The following is a 24,786-nucleotide window of genomic DNA, read 5'->3' on the forward strand; positions in this document are numbered from 1 at the left end:
ACCACAAGGAGAGGAGACTAGGATTGGCAAAGTACTGAGGACACAAGATGCATTGTGTGTGACAGGGTGTGTGTCTGTCTGTCTGTCTGCGTGCGTGTGAGTGTGTGCGAACGAGCAGGCATGTGTGCGTCCTTGAGTGAATGAGTGAGTCAATGAGCAAGCGAGTGACAAGGTGTATGTGTGTGTTTGTGCTTTGTGGTTAGAATCAGTCACCAAAGGAAACATTCCAATCAATGTGACTTGGTGTCTCTCCACTGACTGGAAATGCTAACTGGGTCTCATTAATATGGAACAATCAATCAGGCTTCAGAGTTAAGTTTCCCCTAGGTACAGATGTAGGACCAGCTTCCTTTCCCCCAATCCTATTACTTAACCATTAGTGGGGAAAATGCAAAACTGACCCAATATCAGAGCTTATGGGCACATTCAAGCTACTCATAGAAGGATGCCATTAACAGCAAAAAACAAACAATTTCTACACACACGTTGACTCATTCCTTGACTGGATGATGGACAAGTTGAATTTGACTGACTCCCAGAATAAATGAATTATTAGATCATCTGTCTGCCTTCGTTCAGGCTATGGAACCCACATTGAAGTTTTCACACGGGGATATTCCATCTATTTCATGTTATCAATCAGTCATAAACCAAACCAACTACTATGAAGTTCAACTAATGTGTCCTTCTTTTTCAAGCTTGAGAAGGGAAATAAAAATTCATGTAATGCTATTTGTAGAACAGATATAGTTATTGATGCATGACTCACCTTGGCATGGACTCACACTCGTTGTAAATCATGTAACGGTTTTATTCACCTAAAATTGCTCTGTTTATGATTAGTAATCTGACAGGCATCTGTAGAGTTTGTGGCCTCGCCTCTAATACGCGTCATGTGTCAAACCCTGCCTCTTTCAGCGAAGAGCGTACAACTAAATCATTATGAGTGTTTGTTGTAGCTTTCAGTGGCGTACACGTCGTTTCAGAGGGACTTATTACACACTTTTATGTCTAGAAATGTTTTAAGAAAAATAATGGGGAATAATACCATTCGAAGTTGACAATAAAGGGATCGCAATTAAGATTCGCCCAGAGCTCGGATAGCCTACAAATCAATCAATTGAATAACTCCTCAATCCGCAGCGGCTGGTACTCAAAAGTGATATTTGGATCAACGTTGTGAAGAAGCTGCCGAGATGACGGCCGTTCTTGATATCAAATCAGCGTTAACTTTGATGAAGTCCGAAAAATTCGATTGTAAGTAGCTTTTTCTATTATTTGTATTATTGATATGACATCTAGGCATACTTTGAGTTCACATAGTCAGACAACCACCAATATTAACCCTATTACACACTATTTATGTTGAGTGCCATAAATATGTGTAGCATCAAAATGCCGTTTCATTTGATAGCTTTTATTCCATTTAGCCTAAGTCTATGTAAATTATGGAGAACACGACTTTGTGTTTTCATACATGCATACATTTTTTTTAAACCCAAAATTGTATTTTCGCTATGCAGATAAGTGATGATTTCGGTGCGCATCAGTAATTGTGTACACCTTTTGTCAACATTGTGAGAAAAAAATCCATGAATTACTGGCAGCATTCGATTAAGATTGATCGGTACACCGGTCTTTCCCTGTGACAGTGACCTTCTCAAATCGAACAGTATAATCTGCGCTGTTCGGTCAGGTTGTCAACAAGGCATCATGGTGCATCGTTCAGAAATATAACTCTTTTCCATAAAATATGTTTTCAAATTAGTTTTAATTGGGAATGTTGATAAAGCATTTTTATCAAAATCAATCATTTTTTGCATGTGAAAACACAGAATCCTACTCATTACTCCACGTGCTTAACCTATGTCACTTTTGTTTTGAGCCGACTGTGCTGTCGGCCAGAGCTCACCTAAACTCACGCGCGGGAGGCAGCCCGGTTCCAAAACGGATGCTATCACTTGTCAGACGACATAAACTCCTTCCACCGGAGCAACTCGGGTTGGATAATCGAATCCCCTCACTAGCTAAAATCGACGGATTGGCTTGCCTATTGGCTCAGATACACTTTTTTAGTATAGGTTACTGACTAGTCTACACGTTCTTAACTGTTTTTAGATGTTTTTGTTAGTTTTGTCTCATCAGTGTTATGATCTCTCACATTGCCGTAGTTGCCCTATTTATCACCCATAGACTCAGTTGTCAGTAGGTTGCCAATGCTTAAATATCAGATTATGTAGCTTGCTCCCTTTTTATATTTTTCATATTCTACTTTCATTGATATGATTCAAACTATATGATTTCTGAGATGTTTTTACTCAAGACTGTTGCTCTGTCAATGCAGACGACATAAAACGTCATGGCAACTAGGCTATTCACACATTCGTCAACCACATTAAATTAAGATCCAAGTGCGAAAACAGAGTTACACACACACACACACACACACACACACACACACACACACACACACACACACACACACACACACACACACACACACACACACACACACACACACACACACACACACACACACACACACACAATGTTCATGTGATCAGCAGAGCGTGAAAGTGCTGATAGTTGCAGCATTGTCTGCACAAGCTTGCACCATCCTGCCAACTCTCCCAACAACCAGCCTCTTCACTCAAGGGGGAGATCTCCCACACTGAGTAACACAACCATGAGACTTTGGTCGTACACTTGTTTTATTACACTTGTGCTCAGTGACAATGGTATTGTAAAAAAGCGCTATAAAATAAGCTGGGAGAAATGAGTTGGAGGTTGAATGTTATGTCTATAAGCCCTAAATGTCTAATGACGTTTGTTGTGATGGGTTTAGTCTGTCACATCTTTCAAATACGTGTCGGGCTGGTGAGGTTCTGGCAGGTGTTGGACATCTAGAGAGCAGCCTTTTCCACCGTTTGGCATTGAAGTGACACACGTTACCGCTCCGGTCCTGGAGATGTCTCACTTAGGATATGTACACTAGTCACTGATAGGAATCTGTGTCCCCGTCTGATCACTGCCCGTGATCACTAGACTTCTGGAGAAGTCTTTGCTTGAAGTAAGCCGATCAGCCAGGTACATGATGACTGAAACATTAGCTGTCAAAATAAAGCCAGCTACTGTGGATAGGTGCCAGGCCACACCTGCGGAGGCCGTGTTTACCTTATAGATACTTTTTTGGGCAAGATGCCCCTGAATCAACATGCATAAATGATTAGAATGTTATGTTACAATTGTTTAAATAAGGGGGTCATGCTGAGACCAAGGTCTCTTTCACAGATGACCCTGTGTACACATCAATATACACTATACTAATCAACATGCACCATTATTCACATCAATACATGAAAAGAAGAACAAAATAACAGAAAAACAAACACATTCTTCTCCAGAAAGTTCCTTAATCAGCCTTTTGAATTGCCCTAGAGGCACCAGTTAATTCAACGTTAGAGAGCCTTTGATATCATTCCACAAGTAAGGTACAGAAAAACTAAAAGCAGATTTACCTAACTCGGTGCAGATCGAAGGGCTAACTCGGTGCAGATCGAAGAGATCTACAAAGTTAGCCATCCCTGAAACTGGGTCTGGAATCTTGTACATCTGTAAGTAAACAATTAAGTAAGTTACAGCGGAAGTTTATGCAGGAGGGCTTTATAGACAAAAATAATGCAATGCGTTGATCTACGAGTCTTCAGAGAACCAGCCTACTTTTCAAAACAGTGGCAGCTGCATTCATATAGATAGTATTGCCACAGTTTACAGCTCTAGGATCTTAATTTGATCACTTTTGTTGCTGAGAATTTGTGCAGGAAATCCAAACTTGTATTTTATTCAAGCTTTAAAAAGGATTCTACATTTTTATTTCCATTTTAAAATGTTAGACTTGAATGGAACTAATGAAAAATGTATCAACCCCTACAAAAAAATGTCCATTAATTATAATTCACATTTCCTGTTGCTGCAAGATTATTTTCCTGCTGTAGTAAACTAGCTTAAATTAAGATACTACATCTGTATAACGCTTATGAATGTTGACTGAATATTTTTGTTTCTGCTATTTAATGAAAGGTATGACTTATTCCTGTAAAAGAAGCCCCTTTTAATTAGGGCTGGGACAACAAGGTGCTGTAGGTAGCCTAGTGGTTAGAGCGTTGGGCCAGTAACCGAAAGGTTGCTGGATCGAACCCCCGAGCTGACAAGGTAAAAATGTCGTCCTGCCCTCCTAACCCCCCTTCCCCGGTAGGCCATCATTGTAAATAAGAATTTGTTCTTAACTGACTTGCCTAGTTAAGTAAATAAAAATACCAGTATCGCAATATTTTTTTCCATGGCAAAAATGAAAACACTTGGTCATTTTAAAATCCTGCTGTATGTAAAATATTATTTACTATATCTTGGAAAATAAATGTGACTTTGGATGACAACATAATGTTTGTTTCCAACATTAGAGCTGTTTTCCTAAGGAAGTTACATTTACATTTAAGTCATTTAGCAGACGCTCTTATCCAGAGCGACTTACAAATTGGAAAGTTCATACATATTCATCCTGGTCCCCCCGTGGGAATTGAACCCTGGTCCCCCCGTGGGAATTTAACCCACAACCCTGGCGTTGCAAGCGCCATGCTCTACCAACTGAGCCACACGGGACCGTGTGGTTAAATCTGCTTCGTGTTTTGTTTCCTTGCCACGATACTAATGAGTATCGCGATACTGGTATCGGCCCTAATGACATTTTCTTAAGTAACTCATCAACATGCCTTTTGTCAATCCAAATAACCGTATATTTATAAGCGGGGACACGATCAATGAGGGCACCATCCAATGTACATATGGATAAATGATCAGAATTTTTTACAGCTATTTAAGGTTGTTTTTAGGCTTTCCTAAGTGCGTTCCATGTATTGTTTACTTCATGGGGCTTTCCATAGTGCTTGTATAGCAATTCTAGGACAGCCGCGTAACTCCTCTTGTGGTAAGAACACGTAAGGCGTCTGTTATACTGTGAAAGGTGGCAGTTAAATATGAAATGGCCATGCCTCTACAGCTTTGGGTATCGTAATGAATGACAGAGTCAAAAGGTTCGGGGGGGCTGGCAATGTTTTTTTATTTTGATATTTCTAGGACTTTGTCATGTGACCTAGTTAATTATACTGATAAAGTGACTTGATTTAAAAAAAAAATAACTTCACACTTTGATGTGGAGTTCCAGGAGAGGAGGTAGAGGCATTGTCCGGCAAGGGTGGCTAGGTGAGCCATTCACGTGTCATGCGTGAAAGAGGGGGGCCGCATTCCATTCCTGCTTGCTTGGCCCTCTTACACCCTGGCCTTGGTGTGCTCTCTCTAAACAGTTTAGCTCTCTTGGCATGCCAGTGGACTGACTGGGACTGCCTCATCCCGCCTTGTAACGCTTAGTCATAAAACACAGGGTGCGTCCCAAATTGGCACCCGAATCTCTATAAAGTGCACTACTTTTGACTGAAGCCCTATGGGTTCTTTGCAATGTATAGGGTACCATTTGGGATGTAGCCACACTCCTAATCTGAGATATATTATCAGCTCTGAATGACAGCCATGCTATAGAATAATAAGAGTTTAGAATGATCACAGAAACCCAAGCTGACTGGTAACTGGCATAATGGTTCTGTGTTATATTTTAACAAGACCACCGGGGTAACATGGCTGTGTGCGTGGTGGAGGGTGTCTCCTCAAGCAATACTCTCCATGGGAGATCATTGCTCAGCCCATATATTGTGTGAGGGTGTGTTCTCGTTTCCCTCTCCCAGCACATGACACACGCGTGAGTCATGCTTAGTGGTCCACGAAATCCAGCAATGTCATAGAGGGGGTCAAAGTAATTCAGTGATTTTTCCATCTCCATAACCACTTATTCATGCTCTTTTAGATCTGTTTCATTTCAGTTTTTCCCCCCAGAACGTTCTGAGGAAAAGGTGGATATCTTTAGAAACTAGATTTTGACTCCAAGTAATGTTATTATATGAAAGGTTGAATCAAAATGTGTTGCCTATGTTGATTGATGCCCCTGACTCAAAAAAATCTGTGACTCTTATGTCTTCATCAGTATCCAAACAGACATCGGTATTTTTAAACAGAAATTATGTTTCTCGGCTAAATAATCTAAAACTGGCGATATCGCCCAACTTCTTTGACACATACAAAGAGAACAAAAGTCACAAACTTTAGGCTAGTTGGCAATTCAAATTAACAGCATGTTTGAATGTGTCAGTAGTGAGAAACTTTTATATAAACTAGGGCTGTGACACTGCCAGTATCCCAATTATTTTGTAAAAAAAAACAAACAATTTAGGGCAAAAAAGAAAACACGAAGCAGACCTAACTCTTTGGTCCTTTAAAAACCTGTATGTAAAAGATTGTGTGCAATAGCTTGGTAAATAAATGTAACTCTGGATGACAATATAATGAAGTTTGTTTCCAACATGAAGGCTGTTTTCTAAAGAAGTTAAATCTGCTTCTTGATTTGTCTCCTTGCCACGATACTAACTAGTGTCTTTATACTGGTATCGTCCCGCGCCCCAATATGAACCTACATGTTTTTAGCAGTAACCATCTCTGGTAGCATTCAAAATGAAAAGTACACACCAACTAAATGAAGTTAGTTTGAATTACCAAAAAAGTTGCTATCTGCTTATTAGGTCATTGTTTATGATTTCCGGGCTAGTGCAGACAGTGCAGTGGGAATGTTCCAACAACTCTGACCTGGACTGTGTTGTACACCATGACTTGAGATTCCCACTTGGGCCCTTGTGACTTCCTGTGTCGCTGTTGGCAGACAGGGGCAGCCAGACTATCCCAGAGACATCATAGCAGGATATCCAACATGTGGTTCCCATTCCCTTGCCACAGATTCCAGGAAATTTCCACAACTCTCTGAAAGGATATCGTAGGCTAGATTAGAGTGTTTGCCAGTGACATGTCTGGCTTTGTGATGGCTGCCCTTTTTTAAAATCATGTTGTAGAACAGGAAGTTATTAAGGGAAGGATTGGATGGTGGGTGTTTTAGCAGTATGCGCTTTGATTGAGATTTTCTGTATCAGGCAGGACAATAAAGTGTGCTGAGAGTACGATGAAACAAATCAACCTGATCACAAACTTGATACTGAGGGGAAAAAAACAGAAGTTCTCAGTGTAATTCTTCTCCTCTCCTCAACCCTACCCCCTCAGGAACCAACCATGTGCTCTTCTGTTGGCAAGCTTCAGATTTCACACCCCCTGACCCCTGGTATGTTCAAAATGGAAACTGTTAATTATGTTCATGTTTTCTCTTGATGACTCTAGATAGACTGGCCATAGCCAGTGAGTCTGACACTCATCAGTCTGACTGGTTTTAAGGAGGGTCTCTGGTGCATTTCTATCTTTACTGACATTAGTTTCAATGGCACCAGAGGAGATGGCTGCTGTTTTACGGGCTCCTAACCAATTGTGCTATTGTGTGTTTTTTTTCGCATTATTTGTAACTTATTTTGTATGTGGTATTTCTGCCACCATCTCTTATGACCAAAAATAGCTTCTGGATATCAGGACAGTGATTACTCACCTCGTACTGGACAAAAATACTTTTGTATTTATTTATTCGGACGCAAAGATTTACTTCAGACACCGGACAAGGTCCAAATCCCCGTCATTCGCATGAAGAAGAGACAGAGATATCGCGGAAGTAGGTTGGGGTGCCTTGTAAGGATCCGATGGCGAGTGGGTAATCCGCCTCTACCATCAGTCCTATTAGCCAACGTGCAATCATTGGATAATAAACTGGATGACCTCCAATCAAGACTCCTAACGGGACATTAAAAACGGATATCTTATATTTCAGAGTTGTTGCTGAACAACGATATGGATAACCTACAGCTGGGTAGGTTTTCCGTGCATCGGCAAGATAGAACAGCTGCCTCTGGTAAGACAAGGAGTGGCGGTCTGTCTATAACAGCTGGTCCTCAATCTAATATTAAGGAACTCTCTAGGTTTTGCTTGCCTGAGGTAGAGTATCTCATGATAAGCTGTAGACCACACTATTTACCAAGAGAGTTTATCTATATTTTTCGTAGCTGTCTACTTACCACCACAAACCAATGTTGGTACTAAGACCGTACTCAACGAGCTGTATAAGGCCGTAAGCAAACAAGAAAATGCTCATCCAGAGGTGCGCTCCTAGTGGCTGGGGACTTGAATGCAGGGAAACTTAAATCAGTTTTACCTAATTTCTACCAGCATGTTACATGTGCAACCAGAGTATTAAAAAAAAAACTTTCCTCCACACACTGACGTGTACAAAGCTCTCCCTCGTCCTCCATTTGGATAATCTGACCATAACTCTATCCTCCTGATTCCTGATTCCTGCTTGCTGCTCTGTTTATTGTCTATGCATAGTCACTTTACCTACATGTACATATTACCTTAATTACCTCAATATTAAATATATCCAAGATGGTGCCTCTGTCTATCTGGTTTCGGGGGGGGAGACGACGACAGGCGCAGTGGTGCTCTCAAGCATTAGGGCAAGGCCCCTTTTCATGCTGTTTGTGGTATAAACCACTGTGTTTGGGCCACGACGAGACGCTGGAGCGGACAGGAGACTCGGGAAGTTGTGTGACATACTGAACAAGTAGAACCGTCAATGCATATTTTTAACAATGTTTTGTTATTGTCTACTCTACTACTGATGTTGCCTGGAACCCAGTTTACAGTATAGTATCAGATTGGTGTACTAGCATTGAGGCTGTGTGGGGCTGAGCTGTCTTTTTTGTTCGTATTGGCAGATGTGGACTTCAGCGACGTGCCCCTGCTCACCCCGGGGAGCAGGGAGATGATGTCACAGGCCCTGAGGGCCACGTTTAGCGGCTTCACCAAGGAGCAACAGAGACTGGGCATGCCCAGAGGTAAGTCCACCCCCCTGCACAGCATTCAGAAACACACTGCCTGTGGCAACCCAAAAAACAGGGCCCTGTTTAGGAGTTGTCCAATGTTAAATATTCAGGGCCCAAATTCAAAAAGCATCTGTTAGATTGCTTATCTAGGATCAATTTGCATCTAAAATCACTGCTATTCTGAGAAGCTTTATGAATATGGGCCCAGATAAAAATGTATTGTGTAGAATAGATGTCTGTACATGAAGTACAGTGCCTTTGGAAAGTATTCAGACCCCTTGACCTTTTCCACATTTTGTTACAGCCTTATTCTAAAGTTGATTATGTTTTTTCCCCACTCATCATTCTACACACTACTCCATAATGCCAAAGCAAAAACAGGTTTATAAATGTTTGCTATTTTATTACAAATAAAAAATGGAAACATCACATTTACATAAGTATTCAGGCCCTTTACTCAGTACTTTGGCAGTGATTATAGCATCGAGTCTTCTTGGGTATGACACTACAAGCTTGGCACACCTGCATTTGGGGAGTTTCTCCCATTCTTTGCAGATCCTCAAGCTCTGTCAGGTTGGATGGGGAGCGTCGCTGCACAGCTATTTTCAAGTCTTTCCAGAGATGTTCGATCACTCCTGCGTTGTCTTGGTTATGTGGCTTAGGGTCGTTGTCCTGTTGGATGGTGGAACTTTGCCCCAGTCTGAGGTTCTGGGCACTTTGGAGCAGGTTTTCATCAATGATCTCTCCTTGATCTATTCATCTTTGCCTCGATCCTGACTAGTCTCCCAGTACCTGCTGCTGAAAAACATCCCCAACGCATGATACTGCCACCATGCTTCACTGTAGGGATGGTATCAGGTTTCCTCCAGACGTGACGCTTTGCATTCAGGACAAAGTTCAATCTTGGTTTCATCAGACCAGAGAATCTTGTTTCTCATGGTCTGCGAGTCTTTAGGTGCATTTTGGCAAACTCCAAGCGGGCTGTCATGTGCCTTTTACTGAGGAGTGGCTTTCGTCTGGCCACTACCGTAAAGGCCTGATTTGGTGGAGTGCTGCAGAGATGGTTGTCCTTCTGGATGGTTCTCCCATCTCCACAGAGGGACTCTAGCGCTCTGTCAGTGACCATCTGGTACTTGGTCACCTCCCTGACCAAGGCCCTTCTCCCACGATTGCTCAGTTTGGCCGGGCGGCCAGCTCTAGGATGAGTCTTGGTGGTTCCACACTTCTTCCATTTAATATTGATAGAGACCACTGTGTTCTTGGGGACCTTCAATGCTGCAGACACTTTTTGGTACCCTTCCTCAGATCTGTGCCTCCACACAATCCTGTTTCGGAGCTCTACGGACAATTCCTCTGACCTCATGGCTTTGTTTTTGCTCTGACATACACTGTCAACTGTGGGACCTTATATAGATTGGTGTGTGCGGTTCCAAATCATGTCCAACCAATTGAATTTACCACAGGGGGACTCCAAGTTGTAGAAACATCTCAAGGATGATCAATGGAAACAGGATGCACCTGTGCTTAATTTAGAATCTCATAGCAAAGGGTCTAAATACCAATGTAAAAAGGTATTTCTGTTATTTATTTTGTATAAATTTGCAGACATTTCTAAATGTGTTTTCTTTGTCATTATGGGGTGTTCTGTGTAGATTGAGTTTTTGAATAATATTTTTTATTTTTTTATTTTAGAGTAAGGTTAACGTAACAAAATGTGGAAAGTCAAGGAGTCTGAATACTTTCTGAAGGGACTGTATATGAATCGTAGAAATTGTAACATTTACATCTGAAATGTTTTGCACATTTTACACACACACACAGGTCAATCCACGTTTTGGATTGATGAAACAGAGCAATACCTGCCATTTTCTTTTCTCTGAGGCAAATTTTTTGACTCAGCAGGAATGTCCTGCCTCAACAGTGTTTACAACATGCCGGTGGGAGCTGTCTGTCAAAGCAAAGTTGGTTGCAGTGGTGTAAAGTACTTAAGTAAAAATACACTGCTCAAAAAAATAAAGGGAACACTAAAATACATCCTAGATCTGAATGAAATATTCTTATTAAATACTTTTTTCTTTACATAGTTGAATGTGCTGACAACAAAATCACACAAATTAGCAATGGAAATCAAATTTATCAACCCATGGAGGTCTGGATTTTGAGTCACATTCAAAATTAAAGAGGAAAACCACACTACAGGCTGATCCAACTTTGATGTAATGTCCTTAAAACAAGTCAAAATGAGGCTCAGTAGTGTGTGTGGCCTCCACGTGCCTGTATGACCTCCCTACAACGCCTGGGCATGCTCCTGATGAGGTGGCAGATGGTCTCCTGAGGGATCTCCTCCCAGACCTGGACTAAAGCATCCGCCAACTCCTGGACAGTCTGTGGTGCAACGTGGGGTTGGTGGATGGAGCGAGACATGATGTCCCAGATGTGCTCAATTGGATTCAGGTCTGGGGAACGGGCGGGCCAGTCCATAGCATCAATGCCTTCCTCTTGCAGGAACTGCTGACACACTCCAGCCACATGAGGTCTAGCATTGTCTTGCATTAGGAGGAACCCAGGGCCAACCGCACCAGCATATGGTCTCACAAGGGGTCTGAGGATCTCATCTCGGTACCTAATGGCAGTCAGGCTATCTCTGGCGAGCACATGGAGGGCTGTGCAGCCCCCCAAAGAAATGCCACCCCACACCATGACTGACCCACCGCCAAACCGGTCATGCTGGAGGATGTTGCAGGCAGCAGAACTTTCTCCACGGCGTCTCCAGACTCTGTCACATGTGCTCAGTGTGAACCTGCTTTCATCTGTGAAGAGCACAGGGCGCCAGTGGCGAATTTGCCAATCTTGGTGTTCTCTGGCAAATGCCAAACTTCCTGCATGGTGTTGGGCTGTAAGCACAACCCCCACCTGTGGACGTTGGGCCCTCATACCACCCTCATGGAGTCTGTTTCTGACTGTTTGAGATGACACATGCACATTTGTGGCCTGCTGGAGGTCATTTTGCAGGGCTCTGGCAGTGCTCCTCCTGCTCCTCCTTGCGGAGGTAGCGGTCCTGCTGCTGGGTTGTTGCCCTCCTACGGCCTCCTCCACGTCTCCTGATGTACTGGCCTGTCTCCTGGTAGCGCCTCCATGCTCTGGACACTACGCTGACAGACACAGCAAACCTTCTTGCCACAGCTCGCATTGATGTGCCATCCTGGATGAGCTGCACTACCTGAGCCACTTGTGTGGGTTGTAGACTCCGTCTCATGATACCACTAGAGCAGGGGTCGGGAACCTTTTTGACTAAGAGAGCCATGAAAGCAAATCATTTGGACATTTATTTCAGTGAGAGCCATATAATATATTTTAAAAGTGAATTCAACTAAATGTCAGTATAATAAGCCTCTGAATTTGTCGAAGTGCCGATTTACATTCGACCGTTTCATCGATGTAATTTTGTCATTGCAAATTAGACACACCGCAGAACCTGCTCTCTCCACAAAGGCGAATTCTTCGGTCCATTCGTCCTGAAATGTACGATACTCGTCATCTTTTTTTCTTTTCGCCATCTTCTTCGTCGAAGGGTTAGCTTTGAGCTAATGACCGAGCAGACTGATTCAAAAGGAGTCGTTTACCTGTTTTACCTAGCAACGGCCAACGTAGGCCAGTATCATTTAATTAAATAATGGACAATTGCTCCTGCAGCCCTGAACAGGACATGAGCAGTGAAAAATCGATGGAGTGAGTGAGAATAGGCCTCCCGGGTGCGCCACCAGAGTCTCTGGGTTCGCGCCCAGGCTCTGTCGCAGCCGGCCGCGACCGGGAGGTCCGTGGGGCGATGCACAATTGGCTTAGTGTTGTCCGGGTTAGGGAGGGTTTGGCCGGTAGGGATATCCTTGTCTCATCGCGCTCCAGCGACTCCTGTGGCGGGCCGGGCGCAGTGCGCGCTAACCGAGGGGGGCGGTTGCACGGTGTTTCCTCTGACACATTGGTGCGGCTGGCTGGTGCGGCTGGCTGGCTTCCGGGTTGGAGGCGCGCTGTGTTAAGAAGCAGTGCGGCTTGGTTGGGTTGTGCTTTGGAGGACGGATGGCTTTCGACCTTCGTCTCTCCCGAGCCCGTACGGGAGTTGTAGCGATGAGACAAGATAGTAATTACTAGCGATTGGATACCACGAAAATTGGGGAGAAAAGGGGAGAAAAAAATAATCTCACTTAAAAAAATAAAAAATAATAATCTGCGAGCCAGATGCAATCATCAAAAGAGCCACACCTGGCTCGGGAGCCATAGGTTCCCGACCCCTGCACTAGAGTGAGAGCACCGCCAGCATTCAAAAGTGACCAAAACATCAGCCAGGAAGCATAGGAACTGAGAAGTGGTCTGTGGTCACCACCTGCAGAACCACTCCTTTATTGGGGGTGTCCTGCTAATTGCCTATAATTTCCACCTGTTGTCTATTCCATTTGCACAACAGCATGTGAAATTTATTGTCAATCAGTGTTGCTTCCTAAGTGGACAGTTTGATTTCACAGAAGTGTGATTGACTTGGAGTTACATTGTGTTGTTTAAGTGTTCCCTTTATTTTTTGAGCAGTGTACTTTCAAGTACTACTTAAGTTGTTTTTTGCTGTCTGTACTTTACTATTTATTTGACAACTTTTACTTCACTACATTCCTAAAGAAAATGATCTACTTTTTATTCCATACATTTTCCCTGACACCCAAAAGTTACATTTTGAATGCTTAGCAGGACAGGAAAATTGTCTAATTAACAAACTTATCAATAGAACATCCCTGGTCATCCCTACTGCCTCTGATCTGGTGGACTCACTAAACACATGTTTCATTTATAAAGGATGTCTTAGTATTGGATTTCAAATAAACTAGAAAATGTCTGTCTGCTTTGCTTAATGTAAGGAATTTTAAATTATTTATACTTGTATATTTTAGCAATTACATTTACTTTTGATACTTCAGTATATTTAAAACCAAGACTTTTACTCAAGTAGTATTTTCCTGGGTGACTCATGTTTACTTGAGTCATTTTCTATTAAGGTATCTTTACTTTTACTCAAGTAGGACAATTGGGTACTTTTTCCACCACTGGTTAGTTGTTAAACCAACTTGCAATATACCTCGACATGACAACCCATTCACTCCCTTCAGAGTAGGCATGAGACCATGTGACCTGGTGGGAGAGTTGGAGGAGCAGCCTGTTAAGAGTAAACAAACGTGTGTGGCGTGGATAGACAGTGAGTCACTCCGTCTAGGGGGTGTCTGTTAATAAGCGCCTATGAGTCTCGGCAGTTGCTGAGGAATTGTGGTGCAGGGAGTTTGAACTTTATCTGCCAAAAAGTCTAAGGATTGGGATTCGGTGCGAGAGGGTTATAACATCTGCTAAACACCACACTATACACAAGTGTATATGATGCTCCTCAAACAGTTTTGAGAATACATTTTATTTTTGGATAAGGTCCCACTGACTTAAAGCCGGAATCCCTATTTGTGAAACGGCCACATGCGTTTTAGGATATTACAGCAACAAAGTTAGTTCAAACAAAACAGTTTTTTCTCCCTTGGACAGCATTGCACATGCGCTAGAACAGCAGAGTATTTTAATTTAACTTTTATTTAACCAGGTATGTACTGTGAATAGTTTTTTCCACAATGCTGGATGCCTGTTTTGCCAACAAAAACATGTGCTGGCACTGTTTCACTTATGCGGATTTCAGATTAAGGTTGACCTGCTCCCGGTGTCAAACCGTTGCTGTCAGTGTTTTGTGGTGTTCTGTACAAAACATTGTTATTTCAAGTCTAAAGCTGGATGTACAGTATTGCTCCACAGATAATGCATTGTCATGAATGATGCACAATTTATCATGAATAATAGCAAAGTACATTATCTTATTTTGTGACTCCCAGCCTCTTGCTCTGTTTTGGCACTTGGCAGAAATACTGTATTGATCCAACACTGTAGAGGGTCACTGTTAAGTAATCAACGTATCTGCATACACAGCGACATATGATCCAGATAGTCAGTGAACTCACAGGGATCACACTAAGGAAGACCATTTTTGATGTTACACCCCTTACTCCTCTGTGTCCAGACCCCAGGCACTGGTCAGAGAGCCAGGTGGGCCAGTGGCTGCTGTGGACAGTGAACGAGTTCAGCCTGAAGAGCGTGGACCTGCACTGCTTCCGTATGGCCGGGGTAAGTCTCTGTGCCCTGGGGAAGGAGTGCTTCTTGGACCTGGCGCCTGACTTTGTGGGGGACATCCTGTGGGAACACCTGGAGATGATGCAGAGAGGTAGGTAGCACCTGTGTCATCGCTAGGATAACAACAATGGCTTTTTACGTTTCTATTAGCATCATTACTAGGCCAGCAACATATAGTAGCATATGCCTATTCACATCATTGCTAGGCCAGCAACATTTAATTAGGCTATTAGCATAATTGATAGGCCAGCAGCATACAGTAGTAGCTGTACAGTAGTAGTCTATGGCTTTTAGTATCAATGTTAGGCCAACAACGTCCATTAAGGTTATTCACTTCATTGCTAACCCAGCAACTTCTAGTAAGGCTATTAGCATCATTGCTAGAGTTATTCGCATCACTGCTAACCCAGCAACATCTAGTAAGGTTATGGGCACCATTACTATTTATTAAGGGTCAAAAACTGAAGAACATATGCACATCCAGGTACTTCCCGCAGGTGCTGGAGCAAACTCATGGAAAACACCTCACTGCTGCTCCACGCCGCCCACTGCTGCTCCATGCCTAATGAAGACCTAAGGGTTGAAATGTTATAAATAAATATCACCGGAGCAGCAGCTTAACTTCCTGGTGTCCAGCAACATTAGGGTGGCTAAATACAATTTAAAATATTAGATGACATTCATCGCCATTTACCCATTGTTGTCTTAGCTCTCCCGATCAACACCTGTGATTGCTTTATGTCTATAATGTCAATATGCCTTGTCTACTGCTGTCTCGGCTTGTTCTTATTGTTTTATTTCACTGTGGAGCCCTCAGTCCCGCTCAACATGTCTTAGATAGCTCTTTTGTCCCACCCCACACACATGCGGAGACCTCACCTGGCTTAACTGGTGCCTCCAGAGACGAAACCTCTCATCGTCACACAACGCCTAGGTTTACCTCCACTGTACTCAAATCCTACCATACCATTGTCTGTACATTATGCCCTGAATCTATTCTACCACGCCCAAAAATCTGCTCCTTTTATTCTCTGTTCCCAACACACTAGACGACCAGTTCTTACAGCCTTTAGCCATACCCTTATCCTACTCCTCCTCTGTTCCTCTGGTGATGTAGAGGTTAACCCAGGCCCTGTAGCCCCCCAGTTCCATTCCCATTCCCCAGGTGCTATCATTTGTTGACTTCTGTAACCGTAAAAGCCTTGGTTTCATGCATGTTAACATCAGAAGCCTCCTCCCTAAGTTTGTTTTATTCACTGCTTTAGCACACTGCGCCAACCCTGATGTCCTAGCCGTGTCTGAATCCTGGCTTAGGAAGGCCACCAAAAATTCTGAAATTTCCATCCCCAAGTACAACATTTTCTACCAGGATAGAACTGCCAAAGGGGGTGGAGTTAGTCTGCAGAGTTCTGTCATGCTATCCAGGTCTGTGCCCAAACAGTTTGAGCTTCTACTTTTAAAAATCCACCTTTCCAGAAATAAGTCTCTCACTGTTGCCGTGTGTTATAGACCCCCCTCAGCCCCCAGCTGTGAATTAATTGTTCCCCACTTATCTTCAGAGTTTGTACTGTCAGGTGACCTAAACTGGGATATGCTTAACACCCTGGCCATCCTACAATCTAAGCTAGATGCCTTCAATCTCACACAAATTATCAAGGAAACCTACCAGGTTCAACCCTAAATCTGTAAATACAGGCACCCTCCTAGATATCATCCTGACCAACCTGCCCTCTAAAATACACCTCTGCTGTCTTCAACCAAGATCTCAGCAATCACTGCCTCATTGCCTGCGTTCTATGGTCAAACGACCACCCCTCATCACTGTCAAACGCTCCCTAAAACACTTCAGCGAGCAGGCCTTTCTAATCAACTTGGCCCGGGTATCCTGGAAGGATATTGACCTCATCCTGTCAGTAGAGGATGCCTGGTTATTCTTTAAAAGTGCTTTCCTCACCATCTTAAATAAGCATACCCCATTCAAAAAATGTAGAACTAAGAACAGATATAGCCCTTGGTTCACTCCAGACTTGACTGCTCTTGACCAGCACAAAACATCCTGTGGCGTACTGCATTAGCATCGAATAGCCCGCGCGATATGCAACTTTTCAGGGAAGTCTGGAACCAATATACACAGTCAAATAGGAACGCTTAGTCTAGCTTTTTCAAACAGAAATTTGCATCCTGTAGCACTAATTCCAAGAAGTTTTGGGACACTAAAGTCCATGGAGAATAAGAGCAGCTGCCCACTGCACTGAGGCTAGGAAACACTGTTAACCACCGATTTTAAAACTAAGATTTTCAATTATTTCAATAAGCATTTTTCTACGGCTGGCCATGCTTTCCACCTGGCCAGCCTTACCCCGGCAACAGCTCTGCACCCAAATAGCTGATGTTCTGAAAGAGCTGCAAAATCTGGACCCCTACAAATCAGCTGGGCTAGACAATCTGCACCCTCTCTTTCTAAAATTATCCACCGCAATTGTTGCAACCCCTACTATTACTAGCCTATTCAACCTCTTTCGTATTGTTGGAGATCCCTAAAGATTGGAAAGCTTCCATGGTCATCCACCTCTTCAAAGGGGGAGACACTCTAGATCCAAACTGTTACAGACCTATATCTATCTTGCCCGTCCTTTCTAAAGTATTCGAAAGCCAATTTAACAAACAGATCACCAACCATTTCAAATCCCACCGTACCTTCTCCGCTATGCAATCTGGTTTCCGAGCTGGTCATGGGTGCACCTCAGCCACGCTGAAGATCCTAAACAATATCATAACCGCCATCGATGAAAGACAATACTGTGCAGCCGTCTTCATCGATCTGGCCAAGGCTTTCGACTCGGTCAATCACCGCATTCTTATCGGCAGACTCAATAGCCTTGGTTTCTCAAATGACTGCCCGCCTGGTTCACCAACTACTTCAGATAGAGTTCAGTGTGTCAGATCGGAGGGCATGTTGTCCACACCTCTGGCAGTCTCTATGGGTGTGCCACAGGGTTCAATTCTCAGACCAACTCTTTTCTCTGTATATATCAATAATGTTGCTCTTGCTGCTGGTGATTCTCTGATCCACCTCTATGCAGATGACACCATTCTGTATACATCTGGCCCTTTGGACACTGTGTTAACAAACCTACAGACAAGCTTCAATGCCATAAACTCCTTCCCTGGCCTCCAACTGCTCTTAAATGCAAGTAAAACTAAATGCATGCTCTTCAACCGATCGCTGCCCACACCCTCCCGCCCGACTAGCATCACTACTCTGGAGGGTTCTGACTTAGAATATGTGGACAACTACAAATACCTAGGTGTCTGGTTAGACTGTGAATTCTCCTTCCAGACTCACATTAAGCATCTCCAATCCAAAATAAAATCTAGAATTGGCTTCCTATTTCGCAACAAATCCTCCTTCACTCATGCTGCCAAACATACCCTCGTAAAACTGACCATCCTACCGATCCTCGACTTCGGCGATGTCATTTACAAAATAGCCTGCAATACTACTCAGCAAATTGGATGCTAGGTCTATGCTAGGTAAAGCGCCGCCTTATCTCAGCTCACTGGTCACCATAGCAACACCCACCCGTAGCACGCGCTCCAGCAGGTATATTTCACTGGTCACCCCCAAAGCCAACCCTTCCTTTGGCCGCCTTTGCTTCCAGTTCTCTGCTGCCAATGACTGGAACGAATTGCAAAAATCTATGAAGCTGGAGTCTTATCTCCCTCTAACTTTAAGCATCAGCTGTCACAGCAGCTTACCGATCACTGTACCTGTACACAGCCAATCTTTAAATAGCCCACCCAACTACCTCATCCCAATGTTATTTATTTTTGCTCTTTTGCACCCCAGTATCTCTACTTGCACATCTCACTCCAGTGTTAATGCTTAACTGTAATTATTTCGCCACTATGGCCTATTATGGCCTTACCTCCCTAATCTTACTACATTTGCACACACTGTATATAGATTTTTTTTCTATTGTGACTTTGTTTGTTTATCCCATGTGTAGCTCTGTTGTTTTTGTCGCACTGCTTTGGTTTATCTTGGCCACAGTTGTAAATGAGAACTTGTTCTCAACTGGTCTACCTGGTGAAATAATAAAATATAATAAACATTACATTTCAGTGCACTTTTCACAACCCATTGCGTTCCCTCAGGCCACTACTCTATTACTGCATGTCTACAATACAAAATCTGTGTGTCTTGTCATGTGTATATGTGTGTGCCTGTGTCTTCACAGTCCTCGCTGTTCCATAAGGTGTATTTTTATCAGTTTTTTTTTTGTTAAATATGATTCTACTGCTTGCATCAGTTACCTGATGTGGTACTGTGCACCTCAATAGCCTGTTCTGGACTTCGGGATTGTGAAGAGACCTCTGGTGACATGTCTTGTGGGGTATGCATGGGTGTCTGAGCTGTATGCTAGTAGGTTAACCTGACAGCTTGGTGCATTGATGAAGCCAATCTCTCTACTTTGAGCCATGAGAGATTGATATGCATATTATTCATGTTATCTCTTTGTGTATATTTAAGCGTGTTAGCATCCGATCCCACAAACATTGATATTTTACTGTGGCATTGTTTAGTTGGTATATATATTTTTGTGTTAAAGCAGAGATGGGGGGGGGGGGGGAAGGGTACCATCATAACTAACATGTCTTTCTTGGTAAAGATGTGAGGCATTTCCCCGTCAATGGCTTGATGCCCACATTCCAGGAGTCCCGGTTCACGTATGACTACTTTGCCAGTGAGTATAGCTTCTCTGCCTCTGCTCAAAACACAAGAGACAACTATTGTCTGAATCATACTGTCCATTTAATAATGCAGAGAAATATCATTATTACCTTTTTTGGGGAGAGATGTAATGTCTCTCCCCCCCAATTCTTCTCCATAGACTATGGTACTGAACGTGCCCAGTGCATCCTTCCATCGGACAACTCGGAGCCAGGCTTCATCACAGAGTCCTATCAGACACTTCTACCAACCACCTGTGAGGACCTGCTGTCAATCAAGATTGAGAACGGACATTCTACTGGCCCACTGGGTCCTAAGCAGGGGGACTACCTCACCATCAAACAGGAAGTGGTCTCCCATGACAACATGTGCATGGGGCATGTCATTCGAGGTAAGACCACAGTCATGTAATATAATAACATATGCCATTTAGCAGATGTTTTTGTCCAAAGATATTTATGTGCGTACATACATTATTTTTTATTTCACCTTTATTTAACCAGGTAGGCTAGTTGAGAACAAGTTCTCATTTGCAACTGCGATCTGACCAAGATAAAGCAAAGCAGTTTGACACATACAACAACACAGAGTTACACATGGAATAAACAAACATACACTCAATAATACAGTAGAAGAATCTATATACAGCTTGTGCAAATGAGGTAGGATAAGAGAGGAAAGGCAATAAATGATCCATGGTGACGAAGTAATTACAATATAGCAATTAAACACTGGAATGGTAGAATGTGCAGAAGATGAATGTGCAAGTAGAGATACTGGGGTGCAAAGGAGCAAGGTAAATAAATAAATACTGTATGAGGATGAGGTAGATTGGATGGGCTATTTACAGATGGGCTATGTGCAGTGATCTGTAAGCTGCTCTGACAGCTGGTGCTTAAAGCTAGTGAGGGAGGTAAGAGTTTTCAGCTTTAGTGATTTTTGCAGTTCGTTCCAGTCATTGGCAGCAGAGAACTGGAAGGAGAGGCGGCCAAAGGAAGAATTGGCTTTGGGGGTGACCAGTGAGATATACCTGCTGGAGGGCGTGCTACGGGTTGATGCTGCTATGGTGACCAGTGAGCTGAGATAAGGCGGGGCTTTACCTAGCAGAGACTTGTAGATAACCTGGAGCCAGTGGGTTTGGCGACGAGTATGAAGCGAGGGCCAGCCAGTGAGAGCGTACAGGTCGCAGTGGTGGGTAGTATATGGGGCTTTGGTGAAAAAACGGATGGCACTGTGATAGACTGCTTCCAATTAGTTGAGTAGAGTGTTGGAGACTATTTTGTAAATAACATCGCCGAAGTCGAGGATCGGTAGGATGGTCAGTTTTACGAAAGTTATACATGCATACATACATATTTTATCTTTTTGGCCTCAATCAACCCACGACCCTGATGTTGCAAATGCCATGTTCTACCAATTCAACCACATTCTCCTCCACCTTAAATGCTATAGAAGACATCATGGGAGAATGTTTGTGTGCTATGTATAATATTCTCCCGTTCATTGAATGTATGACATTTTAGCCTGGTAGAATCAGATTTAGCAAGGAGATCATTAAGGAGCTCATTAAGGACATTGTGTGGATGGATATTCTTCACTGTGATGCAAATGAACATATTAAGTTTTATGATCCTCATTATAAATACCTGGTTGGTGTTCAGTATTGCACACGGTAGCAAATATTTTGCAGCAGAATATTTTCTTAAATTATTGGTTCCTCCATGCTTCACTTTGTTTCAAAATGTTTTCCCCCAAATTAACATGGCTGTGGTTTTCCACTTTCATCCCAGATAAAATTGGGGGCCAAGAATCCTTCGAGAGTGTGGAGAGCCTAGAGGCTTGTGAGCGTCTCACCCAGTCCTGGGGCAGCCACTCCCACTTCTGCAGCCTGCAGCGTGTAGCCTCATACGGCAGCTTTGACTCTGACGACTACCCGGCCACGCTGCGAGGCCACCCATCCAAAGGCACCTTCAAAGACTATGTGAAGGAGCGCATGGACCTGACCAAAGACAAGTCTGTCATACCGGCAGCGGCTCTTGCGGGATACACAGGTGTGTGTGTGTTTATGTAACCCAAGAATGCAAAACAATTGCTGACTACCTGGTAGCAAAAGGTGACTATGGTATTTAATTGAATCTCAAAGAAACAAACAAGTAATTGAAGTAATAAACTGTATATTCCTTGGTTGTGCTTCTACAGGAAGTGGTCCGATCCAGCTGTGGCAATTTCTGTTGGAGCTTTTGACCGACACTTCCTGTCAGTCGGTCATCAGCTGGACGGGAGATGGCTGGGAATTCAAATTGACCAATCCCGATGAGGTGAGAACATCACTTCCACTTAGGCAACCAGGGAAATGTCAAGCAACACTTGATTTGATCATCACTTCATTCTATATCCAGCTACTAATTCACATTGACAATACCTAATGGAATAGACAAAGTTAAAAGTATGTTTGCTTGATCTTGCCATAGGAGATTGGGGATGAGGTGGATCAAGATAATTTGACCCTCTCCCGCTCTCTCCCACCTTTCATCCTCACTCCTCCCCTCCAGGTGGCTAGGCGCTGGGGCCAGAGGAAGAACAAGCCCAAGATGAACTATGAAAAGCTGAGCCGCGGCCTGCGATACTACTACGACAAGAACATAATCCACAAGACGTCTGGCAAGCGATATGTCTACCGCTTTGTCTGCGACCTGAACGGCCTTCTGGGATACAGCGCAGAGGAGATTCACGCCATGCTTGACATTATGCAGGACACAGAGTGATATGGGTGTGGTCTGGCACCACCAGGTAACATTCATACTTGTGTAGGACAGGGGTTGCCAACAGGTTGCTCGTGGGCCAAAACCAGCCCTTGAGTGGTTAAAGTAGGAAATTATTGTAATTTTCAATTACTCTTTTTTTAATTATGTTCTGGCAAAATCATCCCAAGGCTGAATCTAGTTGCCTACCTCTGTTGTAGGAGATCATGATGAAAGCAATTACAATCACAAAAAAAAACAAGACATAATGCAAATACAATCAGACTCCTGTCAAGTTGCTGCAGACAATTGAAGCGAGTGACTTGGAAATGGACATGGCCATCACCCAAGGAGGTTAGAGAATTTTATTCAAATGGAGCACATGGTAAAAAAATGTATGCTTTGGGACCACAGACTGGTGTTTTTCTGTGTTCAGTATTGTTCTCTGGAAACCACATTGACAATCCACAGCCATTTTAGCAGCCAAGCATTGGGCTTTTTGTGTCAGTCTCAAAGCAATGACTCTACTCTTACACAAGGGGCTACTGAAGTCCTTTTGAATGAATGATTTGTTTGAGGACTGCTACAGACATCCAGGGTATGAAGGGCAACACTAGTGCTCTATATATCTATCAAAGCCACCACTGTCATGTTTCCACCTGCCAAAAATATGCCCAATTTGTCATATTTCCCTGACCAAAGACATGTCTTTTTTTTTATACTGCACAAACCATAATTCACTGTCTCAACATGCTTTGTCGTTAGTTCCCCTAAATGTGTCAAGAGCTTTCACATTTCTATTGTTACCCTTGGTTGTATTCACTAGAAAATAAATTGAAGATAAGAGACCAAAATGGGAGGGACTAGCTGAACCTGTCCAATAAGAAAATAATTTGTGTTGCAAAACTTTTTGCTACAGGTTGTTGCGGTGTGCCCTATTGAATACGAATAGGGGTTAGAAAGGTGTGGAGTACTCTCATATGAGGGAACCAAACCCTACAACCAAATGCTATCGCAAGGTCTAGATATAGAAGTTCAGAATTATTTTACAGCATTTGTGTATCTTTTTTTTTATGTAACTGCAAGTTTTATTTAATCTTTTTTAAAGTTATATTTGATAAACTATGATTTTTTTTTTTAAATGACATATAGCTGGTCCTATGCGTGGGTCTGTATTCATAAAGCGTCCCAGAGTAGGAGTGCTGATCTAGGATCAGTTTTTCCCTTTTTTTAAAGTTAATATGAAGATTACATTGAAAGAGGGGCTGGCTGGCTGATCCTATATCAACACTCTTAGTCTGAGACACTTTGTGAATATAGGGTAAAAAAAAGGTGGCATTATCCTCTTTCTTGCTTTATACAAACACAAGATTTCTTGGCCTATCGCTGAACATTAAGAGCAGAGCTTTTATTATGATTGTACATAAGAATGTTGTATACCAAACAGTATAAACAAAACTAACTGTTGTGTGGGTCTCCTATTTTTACTCCTCGCTTACACACAAATGCCCATGCAACACACACACAGAGCTATAAATAGCAACAGTTGAGTAGCGGCTAGACAGACATCACTGCCAAACGTGGAGCTGCTGGACAGGAAATTCCACCTGATCCATGTGTTTAACTTAGCTGTGAATGTTGTGAATAAAGAAGTGATGTATTGTCCATTGTTTTGCCCCTGTCCCTCTGGATTACATGCTTAGGCCTAGTATGTCACATGGGCTAAAACGAAGGTATAAAATTCTCCCAGGGTCAGCTCGATGAGTTGAAACAGGAGAAAGGCAAGATGACAGCAATCTAAGTCATTGAGAGAGGACATTAGTTCTGTGTGTGAATCCATGATAACAATGACAGAAACCTCGAGGGACAATCAAGGCGGAACATGGTTCTGGACGGAATTGCTGGATGGACCACAGGAAGATCGAGGTGGAGCGCACCCACAGGACTGGAAAACCCACCCCCGGCCCAGGGGATAGGCTGATGGTGGTCAAGTTTCTGAGGTTCATGGACAAGGTAGCTGTTCTGGAAAGAGCCAAGAACTTGAGAGAAACATATCTTCCTCAACGAGGACTATCCTGAAGCTGTGCGCTAGAAGAGGAAAGAACTGAACCCAGCCATGAAAGCTGCCACAGCTGTGGGGACATTGCTTACATCTGCTATGACAGGCTCATTGTCCACCCTCCCTCCCAGAAGCCTG

The 24,786-nt window shown here is 43.1% G+C and overlaps 1 protein-coding gene across 1 annotated transcript; it reads left to right on the forward strand.

The window, feature by feature from the left end:
• The first annotated feature begins 932 nt into the window (after positions 1-932).
• Positions 933-24,056, forward strand: LOC129868157 (protein c-ets-1-B-like). Its single transcript, XM_055941852.1, has 8 exons — positions 933-1,257; positions 8,805-8,924; positions 15,004-15,204; positions 19,787-19,861; positions 20,009-20,239; positions 21,639-21,899; positions 22,048-22,166; positions 22,401-24,056. Exons 1-8 carry the CDS (start codon positions 1,197-1,199, stop codon positions 22,611-22,613), a joined length of 1,281 nt encoding a protein of 426 aa, XP_055797827.1. The 5' UTR covers positions 933-1,196; the 3' UTR covers positions 22,614-24,056.
• Positions 24,057-24,786: the final 730 nt, after the last annotated feature.

This window comes from Salvelinus fontinalis, chromosome 13, assembly GCF_029448725.1.
Source record: "Salvelinus fontinalis isolate EN_2023a chromosome 13, ASM2944872v1, whole genome shotgun sequence".
NCBI classification, from domain to species: domain Eukaryota; kingdom Metazoa; phylum Chordata; class Actinopteri; order Salmoniformes; family Salmonidae; genus Salvelinus; species Salvelinus fontinalis.

What these genes read in the sequence shown, in the direction of transcription:
- LOC129868157 (XM_055941852.1), top strand. Translation starts at nt 1,197, where the DNA reads ATGACGGCCGTTCTTGATATCAAATCAGCGTTAACTTTGATGAAGTCC. An exon ending in GAGACTGGGCATGCCCAGAG is followed by an intron (nt 8,925 to 15,003) that starts GTAAGTCCACCC and finishes CTCTGTGTCCAG; the next exon opens with ACCCCAGGCACTGGTCAGAG. An exon ending in GGCTCTTGCGGGATACACAG is followed by an intron (nt 21,900 to 22,047) that starts GTGTGTGTGTGT and finishes GTGCTTCTACAG; the next exon opens with GAAGTGGTCCGATCCAGCTG.